This window comes from Lemur catta, chromosome 7 (assembly GCF_020740605.2).
Source record: "Lemur catta isolate mLemCat1 chromosome 7, mLemCat1.pri, whole genome shotgun sequence".
Taxonomy (NCBI): Eukaryota; Metazoa; Chordata; class Mammalia; order Primates; family Lemuridae; genus Lemur; species Lemur catta.
In genome coordinates, this window is record NC_059134.1 from 71318549 (window position 1) to 71333948 (window position 15400).

Consider the following 15400-nt stretch of genomic DNA (forward strand, 5'->3'; position numbering starts at 1 on the left):
CCAGAGTTCACAAGGGATGAACAGGCCTTGGATCACCTGGAAAAAAAAGGCTCTTCTGTGTTGCTCCTGTAGGGTCTGCTTCAGCTGCTCCACATCACTCTCCAACTTCAGGTACTCGTTCCAAGCATTTTCCATCTCCTGTTGGCCAAGGAAATGCTTCCGGTTCTTAGTTTTCCCTGCTTCCCCTGCCCCCCTCCTGAGGCCTCATGAGCCCCTGTGCTCCTGATCATGCAGAGCCAGCCACGGAAAGAGGGGAGGGGACCCAGTGGGCCTCACGCAGGCTTGGTGGGGGAGAGGCAGGATCGGGAGGTAGTGTGACATCTTCTCATTTGTGCTCTGACCCTGGTCTCCTGCACTGGACCCTCTTCTACCCTGTAGGTGCTCTGATTCCCAGCCGTGGCAGAAAGGGCCTGCACCACATCAGACTGGCAAATGAAGAAGTACAAATTCTGCTGTCTTAGAGTTAACTACACACAGATCAAGGAAATAGCCCTGAAGCTGCTCTGCGAAATCTGGTCCCTTGGGTATCATCAACCATCAGGAGCTGCTGATGGTAAGCAGCCTAAGGCATAGGTGGAGACAGACATGTCACCCCCGGACAAGGGTAAGCTACTATCAGGAGGCAGCCTGGAGAAGTTCTGCCACTCCAAGACTCTCACCCATGGCCAACAACTCAATGACAGCTTGGGAGATGAGAACAGCAGCCCCTTGCCCAGCCCAGCCAGAGCGGGAAGTGTCTGCCACCCTCTACGTACAGTGGACTCTCTGGAGAGCTCAGCTCGGATGTGGACGAGGTCCTCCTGCAGCAACCTCTGCTGGTAGGCAATCTTCTCCAGGTGCTGAGGCTGGTCTCGGTACTGCTCCATCTGTCTGTGCAACACCTCCAGCACGGATTCTAGCTGATCCTGCACCAGGAAGGGTCAAAGAGCAGCAGGATATGGGGACAGTCCCCAGAGGCCACTCCACACCATGCCAGGAACCAAACGAAGCTGCTGGATCTAACCAAAGCTGCAGGGGTCAGAGCCAAGCAGGGGCTGACAGGACCTCTGATGCCAGCTCTAACTCCATGTATCAGGTGGGCTGGGGAAAGCATCTAACAGCTCTGTGCCTCAGTTCCCTCATCTATGAAGTGGGCATAAGGCCATCTAACTCCTTATGGGATAAACTATGAGTAAAAATCAAAAAGTAGACGGAAAACTCTCTAAGCTCTTAGGGAAAAGGGTATGTTAAAAACTTTCAGCATCACATATATAATGCCTTATTAAAATGCAAAAAGAAAAAAATTCATTTTAAGTGTATAAGAGACCAAACAATGGTAGCCAGATTTGCTGTCTCCACGGCCCAGATTCTAGGAAGAAAGGAGCTTTAAGAAGCGAGGGCCTCTACTGTGTAACGACTGCAGCTCCTTCTCCAAGCCAGCCTCCCTTCCCTGGGGTCCTCACATACAAGCTGGTGGAGCTGCTCCAGGGAGGGGTAGCCCAGAGCAGAATTGGGGTGGGGGGAACTGCAGCACTTGGAACCCGTAGGCGGAGGTCTCCCTCTAAGTTCACTCTCTAAGAGGAAAACCCTCAAGAAGCACCATTTAAACACAGACATTGTTCTGGATAAACTAACACCTGTTGTTCAATACTAACATCAGAGTCCAGTCTACATCTCAGGAAAGACAGGACAAAAATGCCCCTTCACCCATCCCAAGATTATGCAAAACTGATGTGTACTTTGTTCTCCTTGAGGGCTCGTATCTTGTCTTCCAAGTCCTGGAGGATCCTGTCTTGTTCGCAGAAGATGCTCAGTTTGACCTATAAGCAAGAAGAGGTTAGAGAGGGCCTGGGAAGGTGAGAAGAGGGCAAGGCCTTGGGATGGTGATCAGAAAGCCTTTGCTACAGAACCATCCGAACCCTGCCTGAAGCCGCCCACCCTGGGTCTGGGTCAGGAGGTGGCCGAGGGGTCAGCACATCGCTCTGCTCACTCACATCAATGTCACTCTCGGCTATCTTCACAGGCTTCAGACTGCGGTCCTTGAGGAGGTCTCGGCCTGTCATCTGGGAGGTGAACAATTTAAAAGAGATTTGACCATGGTGTTTGGGATCAGAGCTCAGGAAGGAAAGGGTGTGGAAGTCCTTGGCAGTGACAGCTGGGGTCATGGCATGGACAGAAACTCGGGCAATACCTGCTTTATCTTTATGCCTTTTTCATTTTAGGAAAAAAACCAAAATCTTTTCATGATCCAGGTAACACTTATAAAATCCTCAAATTAAAGAAAATGCAGACATTTGAGTTACAGGATCATCAATTTTAGAAGCATATATTTGCCCAAAATGAGTGTGATAAAAATCTGTACAAATCCTGGAAGATTTGCCACTGATATGACAGAGGTTTGCTACTGAACTTGGGGATAAACACATGGTACAGAAGTCCATCACTCCTGCCCAGGGTAGTGGGGTGGGTGGGCCAGAAGGAACAAGCAAATCCCTGAGCACTATCAACCCTTAGTTCAAGGAAGTCTCTGGGCAGCCCACTTCCCCGTGAGTAAAGCCAGCCTCCCTCACCCTACGCTATTTGGGAAGACAACCTGGCCAAGGGAAGAATCTAGATAGTTCCCAGCTGGGGTTTTTAATTGATCCCTGAGTCTAGGGTGTACTTGTCACATGTTCCCTTGTCCTATCAAGAAAGGAAACCACAAAGCAATAGACCAAAGTCACCCAAACTGCCAACAGGATTTCACGTTTCCTGTCCCTTGCTTGACTCAGAGTGGGCAACATGTTGCCCATCTCTCAGTGACTCCTGAACAGCTAAATCCAACTCACTCCATGTTTTCATTTCCCCTAATCTCCTTCTTGCCAAAAGCTGTGCAGGGGTGGAGGGGATGACTGTTTCACAGATGCACCCCCAAAGCCAAGACAAGGTCAGGGACAGACAGCTCTAACGTGTCACATGTGGGGAGGCTGTTTTCACTGAGCTCCGTTTTGCAGATCTGACCGGGAAAATGGAGGGTGGAGCTAGCCGCATCAGAGATAGGTGGTGTGTGTGCTATGAAGAGGGTCTCAGTATGGAGAGATAGCTGCTGGAGAGATGGCTTTCGATCTCTCCTCTGGGAGAGACCAGTCAGTCTGGGAGGACCATCTGGGAGGACCAGTAAGTCTGTCAGTGTGAATCCGGAGCAGAAATATGCTGGCAAACCTTCCCCTTAGTACTCAAGCCCTTCGTGTGTCCCTTTCCCAGCGAATCATCATCGGCAAACCCAAAGGTCAAGGGAAAGTGACCTCTCCCTGCCTTGGACTGATTCTGGGCTGCAGACCCACCTCCACCCACTCCCATGGTCCGTTTGGTCAGTCATTACAGAAGAGGGTGGGGACCATTGTTTTATTTGTCTTGGTAAAGTCAGCTCTGAACGTAAGGCCTGGTGCAAACTCAGCAAATGCTTATTGAATTGCACATAGGTCAAAGGGGAACACATGTAGGTTGGTGTTGTAGGGTTCCTGGAAAAAACAGAACTCCAACCAAATTCTGCTCTTCAAACTGGCAGATTATGTGTACATACATGTATACACACAGTTGCAGAACACATGGACTAAGCAACGATCCACAAACAAATAGACTGCGCTGTCTCCTGCAGTTGGGGGGTGGGAGGAGAGGAGATGGGGAGAGAAGGGGGAGGGAGGGTGTGGAATTAATCCTGGTGAACCACAAGCAGTTGAACTTCTCAGGCAGGACTTGGGCTTAAACTCAAGTGAAACCAGGAGAAAAGCAGGTGAAAGCCGTGAAGTCTTCACTCTGTCACATCAAAGTGGAGGACAATGAGTTGTCTATCTCCAAAGGGTCTGACCCTTGGCTCATTTCCTGGGTAGAAATCATTTTCAAATTGAGATTTGAGGATTTTTCCCTCCAGCAAAACTCGTCACCTTATTTCACAGAAGCTTTTCACAAAGGATATCTTTTTGATACCTAAATAACAAGACAGAAAATCTAACTGAGCCATGCCTCATTTATCCAGCACCATCAGGAAAGGAATGAGACATTCTACACAAAAAGGGCATTTTGAGCAAGCTGAATCTTCTAAATGATACTCTTTGATGGAAAGCTTTCTAAAAGTATGCCCTTTGCTGCCTTCATAGAATACTGCATATGCATTCAACCCCCGCCCCCAGGTTATTAGCATTCCCTCTTTTCTAAGAAGTAGATTTCTTTTCTCCCCTTTTATAAATAAGTGCTGCTTATAAGGTGTTGTAAGGAATTCAAAGGACTAAAAGCTCAACAGAGAGGAGCTAGTTATGTCTCTTCCCTCCCTTTAACTGGGTTTGGTGCCCCTCAGGGTGTTCCTCCCACGGGTAGTGTCTGCCGCTGCTATACTACTCAGCACATCAGATTAGGGTGCTCTGTTTGCTCATCTGTCTCTCCTCACTAGACAGTAACCTAATTAGGGGTGACTGTGGAGGCTGCTGTATTTCTCTGTATCCTCAAAGCCAACCAGGGCCTAGCATATCGAGGCTATTTGGGCAATGTTTGCTTAGTGAGTTCATAAATATATCAAAATAAAGTGAGTTGGCTCTGCTTCCTATGCCTTTAGAGCACAGGCTTAGTGATAGCTGTTTACACATAGCTCGGAGGCCCTTTAAGCTTCTGAATTTAGCTCTGTTCCAGAAAGCCAACACTACTAAGAAATACTATATCCACAGTAGTATATTACTTTAATTTTCCTTTTAAAAGTGTGCTTTATGATAGCAATATTTAAATTCATATAAAATATTAACTATGGCTGGGCGTGGTGGCATGTTCCTGTAATCTCAGCTACTTGGGAGGCTGAGGTGGAAGAATTGCTTGCACCAACCTGGGCAATATAGTGAGACCTCTCACAAAAAATAAAGTAAAGGCTGGGTGTAGTGGCTCATGCCTGTAGTCCTAGCACTCTGGGAGGCCGAGGCAGGTGGATTGTTTGAGCTCAGGAGTTCAAGACCAGCCTGAGCAAGAATGAGACCCCATCTCTACTGGGAAAAAAAAAAAAAAAAAAACACAAAGCAATTAGCTGGACAACTAAAAATATATAGAAAAAGTTAGCTGGGCATGGTGGCGCATGCCCGTAGTCCCAGCTACTCGGGAGGCTGAGGCAGGAGGATCACTTGAGCCCAAGAGTTTGAGGTTGCTGTGAGCTAGGGTGATGCCACGGCACTCTAGCCCAGGCAACAGAGTGAGATTCTGTCTCAAAAAAATAAAAAAATAAAGTAAAATAAAATTTCAACTATGGGGTCCTCCCAGCATCTCTGTCACTGGAAAAAGTGAAAATCTGTGGGCACTCATCCATTTAAAGAAGTCTCTGCATCAGAAGGGAATCAAAGCCCCCCAGGCATCTTACCTCCCCTTCACCACATCCCAACACACTTCCTCTGGGCTCAGGACAGTTGGACACAATACCTGCTTCCCAACCTGCAGCCTTCCTTGGAAGGCTACGAGAGTTGCCCATGCTGCAGTCACTACTTCTGTATCAGTCAAAGGGGGTGTAGGGGTGGCACCGTGTTCTAGTCTAGCTCCAGACTGTTATCCAAATATCAATGCCTTGCTCCCCAAAAAGAGCCACCTTAATCCCAGGACCACAGTGGGATCTGAGGATACCTTGGCTCCTGCATGGTGACCAGCAACGGCTGCTCCCTCCCCAGAAACTCATGCTCAACTCTGTCTAGGGGAGCCCTCGCTGTGGAGGCAGACAAGCAAGAATGGAGACACGACACAAGCTGGTGGCAAGCCAGGCAAGCTCCCCTACCCCATGGCAGCACAAAAGATGACATCACAGAACACCACAGATGAGAGGCTCAGCCTGGTGCATCAGCCAAAATGCTGAAGAGCGCTTCAGTTGAAAGAAAATAAACCAAAATGACTTGCGGGAAGCCTGGGGCGGTCAGGAGAGCAACTGGTTAAGCAAGTGATGGAGCCGGCACTGAGCCAGAAGCAATGGAATGGCCCCGCTTGGAGACACGGATCAGATCATCTTACGCTTCTCCTGGGCCGACAGCCCCGTGCTGACTTCTTCAGCACTTTGTAAAGCACGTTGATCAAAGGTTCATTATTTTTAATCTGTTCCAAACAAAAAGGCAAATATAACAAAACACAACAGGTGAGACATCAAATGACACTTGAAGCAGCCAGAATTTGGGGAACTGGCAAAGTGAAAACTTTAAGGAAGATGTGGGCTGTGCAACTAAAACGACCGGGTACGAATCTTGGTGATGTTCCTTCCCAGACTTCAGTTCTCTCCTCTACAAAATGGGGAATAATACGCTGTGTGAAGGGGTCTTTGTGCAGGCTGGTTTAAGTGACAGTGCAGATTTCAGTGCTCATCTCCTTCCTGGCTCTGCTGCAGAAGGCAAGGGGGAACATGACAAAAGGGAGCTTTGCTTCTTCCTTCGTCCCCCCCATCACATTATGTAAGAGACCAGTTTGAAGCAGTGCCAGGCATTAGTCTCACCCCCACCTAACATTGTCCACTTTAAGTTTCTCAGACCCCATTACAGGGGCTGCCATACCTGTGATGCATCTAAATGATTATAACTTACCAATGGTCCCAAATATTTACAGCTCCTTTTGTCCCCACGCTCTAGGAAAGTGGATCTCAACCCTGGCTGAACACTGGAATCGCCTGGGAAGCTTTAAAAAATGCTGATGGCTGAGTCCCACCCCAAGAGATTCTGATGTAACTGGTCTGAGATGAGGCCTGGGCCTTGGGATTCTTAAACACCCTTCTGGGTGATTCAAACATGCAGCCAGGCTTGAGAGCCACTGCTCCAAAACAGGGGTTCTCAAACTCTAGTGTGTGTGAGAATCACCTGGAGGGCAAATACACAGATTTGCTGGGCCCCACCCCTGGAGGGTCTCAAGAAGCAGTTCTGGGGTGGAACCCAAGATTTTGCATTTCTAATCAATTCCCAGATATTGCTGATGCTTCTGGTCTGGGGATCACACTGTGAGAACCACTGCTTTGAAACAATGTTTCTCAACCCTGGCTGCTGCACATTAGAAATAACCCAACAACATTTAAATTTTTTTGTTGTTAAAGAGTAATATACCTCAGTATGAACAAATACAGTCTCTAAGGTGCAGAACCCGAGCATCTATATTCATTTTTAAAGCTCTTAGCAGTTCTACTGCATGGACAGAGTTAATAATCTCTGCTCCAAAACAACAGACCTCAAACTTTAGTGTGCACAAGAATCACACCAGAGCTTGATTTAAAAATGCAGAATTCTGGGCACCAGAGGTTCTAATCTAATAGAACTCTCCAGATCTAGTGGTTTACTTTTTTTAAAAAATTTTATTCATTCATTCATTAATTCATTTATGAGACAGGGTCTCACTCTGATGCACCGGTTAGACTTCAGTGCCATCATCATAGCTCACTACAACCTAAAACTCCTGGGCTCAAGTGATCCTCCTGCCTCAGCCTCCCTAGTAGCTGGGACTACAGGCATGTGCCACCATGCTCGGTTAATTTTTCTATTTTTTTTATAGAGACAGGGTTTCACTTTTGCTCAGGCTGGCATATCTGCATTTTTTTTTTATCAAGTTCCCAGGTGATCCAGTAGGTGGCATCTCCAATCACAACTTAAGAAACTGCCCCAGAAACTGACTTTGGAAAGAGACCCTGAGCAGAGAACCCCTGATCTTGGGCTCAAACAGTCAGGATGAGGCCAGAGTCTAATAGATCTGGAGCCACTGATGGCACATCCCTCACCAGAGATAAAGACCTCTTTGGGGTTGACTGCAACCTTCTCTACCTACAAAGGGTACCCACCTGAGTGGCAGTAGGTACCCTCCTGCGCCTCACCTTCCCGGCTGTTCAAGCTGTCAACAACAGCAAACCCCTACATCCCACACTTCTCATCCAGCTAAGGTATAGGGCTCTAAAGAGCAGAATTTTAATGCCAGAAATACAATTCAACAAATACAACTTTAGGGTGGAAAAAGCACGTAGTATATGGAAGAAGGAAGACAGGTGTGAAGTCAGTCGCTGGGTTCAAATTCCAGCTGTGTAACTTTGCAGAAGTTACTTAACTTCTCTAATACTTGCATTCCTGGTTAAGAGATAGGGATAATAATTCCTACTGCCCAAGGTTGTTAATAGGATTAAATAAGATACATGAACATCAAGTGCCCAAATACTACCAGCCAGGAACAGATGCTTAATCGATGTGGAGTCCTTTTCACCCTGGCACCACTGAGTAAAATGCCAGGGAAGTAAAGATTTCCAAAAAAACACATTAACATAAGTATCTTCTAAGAGAGTGGAGTGTGCCCTTGTTTGATCACTTGGCACCAACACAGGAATGCTTATTTCAGGAAGAAAAAGCTCCACAACGTGTAAGGAAACAAACACCACCAACTGATTCTGGAAGCTGAGCATAAGCTGATCAGAGGAGGAGATGGGCTCTGGATCCTTAAGTTGGTGGCCTCTGGGACAGGGACACGGGGGACCCTGAGTCAGCATGGTGGGGGCAGGGAGCGGTCAGCAGGTCAGACACCAGGCAGAGAGACTCCTCCTCCAGAGAGCCTTATCTCAACTCACCGCCTTCCCCCAGGACCCGGGAGGGAACCTCTCACAAGCAGATGGTCCGGGGGGCTGTGCTTGCCTCTATTTTATGCCCAGGGTGGTCTATGGGGCCCATTCAATTGTGACTGTGTTCACAGAGGCCCTCATCTCAGGGACACTTTGTGTTTCCCTAATCCAACCACCATCCCACTCAGTCTCATCTAGCCTCTGTTGTACCCCAGTGACAGGAAATTCACCCCACCCAAGGTGGTCCTTTTAGAAAAGTCTTTCCTATATTAAACTCAAACTTATCTACTTGTAGCTGCCATCCACTTAATTCCCCTTTAGGGCCACAGAAAACACATGGTGACACACAAGAACTTCACATACTGCCTCTACGCTTCTCCTGAATTGTCCCTAACTCCATCCCTCTGCACTGTAGCTGTGCCAGCTGCTGCTGTTTCTTTCCTCTGCCCAGCATGCCTTCCCATTAGGAAACTCGTCCCTTGCTCCACGGGATGCTGGGTGGTGAGGAAGTGAACCTGGGTTTGCAGGTGGCCACCTTCTCTGCCTGTGTCAAGGTGGCCCTTGTTCCCCAAGGAAGGGGGAGGCAGGCACACCAAGGAAAGTAGAACAGTGATGTGTGGCCTGAGCTCCTTGAATGTAGCCCCTGGCTATGTGAATTAGCATATTCCCTTTTGATTTATAGGTTGATTTGGGTTTCAGAACCTGCAAACAAAGGTACCCCACCTGTCACACCCAGCCATGGTTCTGCAGGCCCTCAACACCTCTCCCTGATTCCAGCCCTTCCCTCATGTGCCTCCTAAAGTGTGACACCCATCTTGGAACCCTATACCCCGGCAGGGTCTGAGCAGGGCAGCACAGACCCCCTCCTTCCTCATCTGGGTCCCCTGCCCCTCTGAGGGGACTGATGGTGGGGGGGGGAGGTGGAGCCAGCCTTTCTGGCAGTCATGTCAGACTGATAACACACGCCGAGCACAAACCCCAGCAGGTTTCTCACACTTGCAGCAAGTGAGCCAGCCGTCTCCTAGGCTGCCAGTGCAGGCAGTTCATTTGGGGGACTAATTCTCTAAGAGGAGCTTAGTAACTGGAGTAGCAGCTACAAGAACAGGGAAATTTTGGTAACAACACAGCTATTTTCCATGACAAATAATGTCAACCTCCAGAAGGTCCAAATCACTAGATAATGTTCTGACCATGTACAGCTCCTGGCTGGTAAAACACCCCAAGGATGCAACTTGTCTCTCTGTATCCCATCAAACATATTTCTTGGCATAATGACCCAAGCCTGGCTCCATGAAAAGCTTAATGCCTTTGGGTCCATAGCAGTAGAAGCAGCGTTTTAAGAGAAGCCGTGTGGCAAAGTGCTGAAAAGCCTAACACCAACCCCCGTAACTGCTTGTGTGGTCTTAGGAAAGTCATTTACCTCTCTGAGACTCAGTTAAAAGATGATACCACCAACTCCCTTACAGGGCTACTGCAGGAGTTAAGTAATTCAACAGAAGTAAAACGCAATGACTGGTACACATTATACACCCTATTGTTAGTAAGCTTCTGTTGGAGTCGGGACACATAGGGACTCCTAGTATTGCTCTGCTATCCTGTGACTCAGTTTCTCTCTAATCCCTTGTAGCTCAAATTCCATGATCCTAAATTAAAACAAACCTGAGGTGGAACTTCATTGTTGGACCAACACTGAGTTTCCACTATCACATACAAACAGGAATCAGAAGACAGATATTTTCCACTACTCTTGCTCAGGTACGTTATTAAGTTCTCTCTGACACTGTGCACCAAACACTCTGATACACCTGTGTTTCAAGGTACACCTGTGCTGTTGGTGCGACAAGCCTTTCCCATAGGCCCAGGCACAATGTGGGTACTCTACAGGTACGTCTGGGCTGACTGTGAGGTCCCGGGGTAGAGGTGAGAAGAACTGCCCAAGCAGCTGGTGACTGGCTGTCAGGGAGGCCAAGGAATGGGGGACGTGGTACTGCCCGGAGCAGGTGGAAGCTGGGGGCTGGTGGACCTCTCTCCATGGGCATGGTGGGAAGGACTCTGCTTGTCCCAACAGGCTGCAGGAGAACTGGCTGGGATGCCACATTTAGCCCACACAGCCATGGTTGAGCACTTTGAATCCTAAGGAATTCTAAGTATCCATACTTAGAATATTCCCTTAAGCTCTGCGTTATCTGTCATGTAAGCTAGAAAACCTCCTGGTCTTGAGAGAATGCTCCTTGTTATCCTCATATCCTAAAGCCAGGTCTGACTTTTTGCTCACTGTACACCCTCCTAAAGCCTAGGACAGAATCAGGAGCCTGCACTCTCTGCTGCTATCCCCTCACCCCCCACTGCCCTCATCACACCACCATGTCCTGGCTCCCTTTGGATCCAGATGTGCCCTCCCCTTTCATCTTGACCAACCCAACCCTCTGGCTCTTCAAGGCACCACGTGCACGCCACCTCCTCCCAGAAGCCTTCCCAGCACTGCAGCCCACCGTAATTCTCACCATCTCAGCTCTAAGAACTGGGCCAAACAGATCTTCATACCGTCATTATACATAAGTCTGTTATTTCGGGATATTTCTTTTCCTAACCTAGACTATTTGGAAATTTCTCAAGACCAGAGAGCCAATTTTTCTCTTGCATTTCCCCATGTCTTTTGCAGAGCTGGGTATAGAGCAAGTGCTCAATAGATACAGAAGAGCACCGGTTGGTTTATAATCAATGGCCCCAATCTCAACTCAGCATGGGGAGACTCCTCCCCATGTGCTGCCTCAGGGCCTGATACTCATAGCCCTGTTTCTACGAGGCTGCATGGAGATCCCTGTGTTTAAAAAATCTCAGGCCATGTACACTGGGGACTGTGGGGAGGCATGCCCCTGTGGCAGTCACCTGGCTGGCCCACAGGGCCCCTCACCCACTCTGTCAGACCCACAGCTGAGTAAAGGTCACATTCCTCCAGTCTATTTCATGGATCAGGCATAAGAAGTGCTTTTCACAGTGGGAGCTTTCAGAGAGCTGTGGGAAGGGAACAATAGCACTCTCTTTCAGGCAGAATGCCTCTCACTTCTGCAGGAGCTTTTGCGGGTTCTCTCTTTGCTATGAAGGCTGATTTAGAGCATGAAGCTTTATCACCTATAGAGAGGGGCCCAGCGTTCATCTCCTAGATGGAAATGGGAGACTACTGGTGAGCCTCAAAGCCACGTGATTCCATGTGGAACATGTTCCCCCAGCAACAAAACCAGAGGGCCCACCATACCACTCCATACCATTTGTGGCTGAAAACTCACATCCATGGCACTTGTGAATCAAACACACACCTCCCCGCCCCCCACCGTCCCACTGGAGGCTTTGAAGAAATGATCATGTATTTTTGGAGGGAGCTTTTGGTTCTGACCAAGGGAAAGAACAGATTCAGGTCTCACGCCCTCATTCTATAAGCCAGAGATCTCACAGAATTCACAAGAAACTGAGAAGAGTCACAGTTTGAAGCTATAAGAAATAAAATTCTTCTGATAGAAACAGGAGATGTCTTCACTTGGGATCCAGATTTGACAAGACCTGTGTGGCCTCGGGCTTGGCTCCACTGAGGTGACACTCTCAGTAAAGTGAGTGTCCAAGGAAGGTGGGACCCCTGATGTCACTCACCTTTAGATCCAGGTACTCCAGGTCTTTCTTTAGCTGGAGGTAGGTATCATCAGCCTTCAAAGGAACAGAAAGAGGAAAAAAACCACTTGTGAATACCAAAAGTTTCCAAAACTCAGGGTTTCATGTGTGAATCATTTACATTGCGCAGCTTTGGGGACAAAAGACCAAGCAGACCAGCACATCCAGGGCCACAGAGGAAGCACAAATGTCTTGGTGCAGCTCAGAGCCCTCTCTCAGCACGGCAGGTCTTGAAGTCACTATGGGGAAAGCCAGCCTGCCCCCACTGGCTGAGGGGAGAGTTTGGCAGGGAGGATCCCCCTGAGGGCTGGGGCAGCAGTGCAGCTGAGGCGGTGCTGCACTCCCGGGACAGAACCGGGAGGCCCACCTGGAAGAGCACATGCCACACCTGAGCTAGGGCCCATTAGGACCAATGCTCTACTTCTTCTCATGGAACCTTTGGACCGGGTCACTTCACATGCATGAAGTAAGATGACCCTGATTGGTGTGCATGGATGCCTAGAAGAGGAAGGGAAAGGACCTCGGTGACCCAGCGCAATGTCTTGGTTGCAGTGTGACCCTGGGTTCCAGAACAATAAGCACCAACAGCCTCTGGAAGTTTCCTGGAAGTTTTGGCTCTTCTTGCTCAGCATGGAGCCAACATGGCCATGTTGGGAGCTAGTTGAGGCGCTTCCAGGGTCAGACCTTTTGGCTTGTGGCATCTCTGACAGTTTGTCAAGTTCTTGAGTACAAGTACCAGAAGCAGTGAAAATAAGGAAGAGACTCTTTGGCTTTGAGAACTCATGCTTTTCCATGTAGCAGATCACAGAAGCCAACTGTGAGGCAGTAGGGTGTGAAAGCTTAAGGAAAATGGCCCAGGTGCCAATTTCTCAGCGGACTAAGAGGGTCTCCCAGACTAGCAAGCCAGGGCTGGGGAAGGTGGTCCTTGTTGACAGCTCTGAGGTAGGACGACCACACAAATAAACCACATGAGACATTCAGGCAGTGCTTTTATGCATGGGAAGGCCTGAAGGACCATTGTCAGGAACATTAGTGGCTTGCAAGGTCTTATTTCTGTCCCTAAACTGTCCTCTTAGCCATCCATACTTTCCCAATCAGCCCAGTCCCTACACACATTCCATAGGAGTAAGGATAGAGCAATGTTATTAAAAATCACCCAAATTCACAGCTTAACAGTTTCTGCACTTACATTCATTTTTCTGAATACATTTCCTGAGTCCCTCATAACTCACTACAACAGGATAGGGAAGGAAGGTGATAGTCCCGTCACCCTCCACATCTGTCCCCTGCCTATCTCTGTGCAGCCTAAAGGGACCAGCCTCATACGGCTGAGCCTATTCCTGCCAGAGGACAGCCTCAGGGAAGAATCAGTTTCTTTAAGCTCCTCAATATGCCCGGGAGAGCAACTCCCTGGCCAGTCCTCGAGGAGCTTGCCTGCAAAGCCCGATGTCCTGGTAACAGCTTCGAACACGGTGCCAGACAGGACCTGGATTTGGCTCCAGTCTGCACACTTCTAGCTGACGGATCCCGAGCAAGTCACTTCCCCTTCTGGATCCACTTGCCTTGAGTGTGGTCATAACTCCTGTCCTAACTAACCTCTCTCAGCTTACTGTGAGGTTTGGCAGGTTGCGAGATGTGGGGATGCTTTGTAAGCCAGCAGGGTGCTGTCCAGATAAGAGGTGGCACCTAGCATTCTCCCTCTGGGCTGACCCACACATTGCCTTGCGGCATCCCAAGGACTGCCCACGGCGGCAACAAGGCTAACAGCCCTTTGGACATGACCACACACCGGCCTGGCAGTAACTACTTACAGCCAGAGAAGCGACAGTCCTCCCACCACATGCAGCCCCCCTCCCCAGCGCCAGAGGGGCGGGCCCCACCGCCGCCGCACAGTCTCTGGCAGTAGCATCCAGAAGCAACAGGCAGGGAGTGAGCGAGAGAGCCAGACAGCAAAGACAGACTAGAGCACGGGCACGAGAGAACACGAGCCAGCATGTCACTCCCCTGTCCCCAGCCCTGAAAGGGCCCACCAGCGCTGACCTGGCAGGTGGGAAAGGCCAGCTGGTGCTGCAGTAACTGGCCCACGGCGAAATTTCGCACACTGGCCAACTTGGCCTGGTGCCGCCGTAACCGGGAGAGAAGCAACGAGAGCTCCTCCAGCTGCAGGTGTGTAGACACAGCACGAGGAAGTTAGCCACCGCAGGGGCACACCGCTATAATTACATTCTTCACCCCAGTGCCGGAACAGCACTGACGTGACACTGTTAAGCAATTATTGCATTAATTCTGTCACTAGGACAAATAAAGGCACTGGCAGCAAGGGGACTGCAGGAAGTGTTTTTTCAGGAAAGCAACAACCAACAGTGCAACCTCACCCAGACTCAGGCTCTGAAGATAGAGTTAACTACTCAAAGCAAAGAGCATGGAAGAAACGAGTGAAGCTAACGGAAGAAAGGGTGGGTGGCTGGAAAACGTGTCCAGCAAAATTCTACTCAAAAGAACTCCAACATTCCCCTACGCTTCCCCTCCAAGCTCTTCACCTGATATGGGAGGACCCAATCCCAGTGGGGTGACCCTGAGCAAGTCATTTGACTTCTCTGAGCTTCAGTTTCTTCCTCTCTAAAATAGGGGTTGGGGCATGTTTTCTCAGGACCTCTTGAGGCCATGTGCTCTGGGCCAGTCACCCACATTCAGCTCAGAATAAACCTCTTTAAATTAAAATACATAAAAACATACATACAGAAAGAAAATGGGGGTTGACAGCTGCCCTGCAGATTGCATCTGACCGGCTCAGAGGAAGGAAAACACCGGATGAGAAAGGGCTTTGTAGGCTGTACCATATCAGTCACCTGGAGAGGGATGAGGCGCTGCTTACCGATTTTCCGTGTAAACTGGGAGCGCTGACTGTGTGGGTCATGTAACCCATGGAGGGCATGGAGCGGCGGTCTACGTGAGAGGCGTTCTGCAGGCGGGGAGACAAGCAGTCACATTGATGGCCGAGCCAGGCTGGGGCCACAAGCCCTGCCACTCACACCCAGGGCAGCCTACCACCCACTATTTCCCCTCTCTGAGCCTCAGCTGTCTCATCTGTGAATGCTGAGAGACCACTCACACCTTCCTCACTGGGGTATAATAACGCTAAACTGTGAAAGCTTCTTGGAGAGTTAAAACTTAAGTTGGGTTGTTATAAATAAC

General features: G+C 49.1%; 1 protein-coding gene across 6 annotated transcripts in view; it reads right to left on the reverse strand.

The window, feature by feature from the left end:
- PLEKHA7 (pleckstrin homology domain containing A7) overlaps positions 1-15400 on the reverse strand; it is a 214873-nt gene that overhangs the window by 22640 nt on the left and 176833 nt on the right. For 5 of the 6 annotated variants that reach the window (XM_045557598.1, XM_045557597.1, XM_045557596.1 and 2 more), the window contains 7 exons: positions 15081-15167; positions 12188-12241; positions 5986-6066; positions 1974-2042; positions 1719-1799; positions 756-905; positions 37-138 (listed from right to left, as the gene is read on the reverse strand). In XM_045557598.1, the coding sequence (XP_045413554.1) occupies positions 37-138; positions 756-905; positions 1719-1799; positions 1974-2042; positions 5986-6066; positions 12188-12241; positions 15081-15167 (624 nt within the window). The remainder of the gene's footprint in view (positions 1-36; positions 139-755; positions 906-1718; positions 1800-1973; positions 2043-5985; positions 6067-12187; positions 12242-15080; positions 15168-15400) is intronic. The other variant, XM_045557599.1, reaches the window with a different exon arrangement.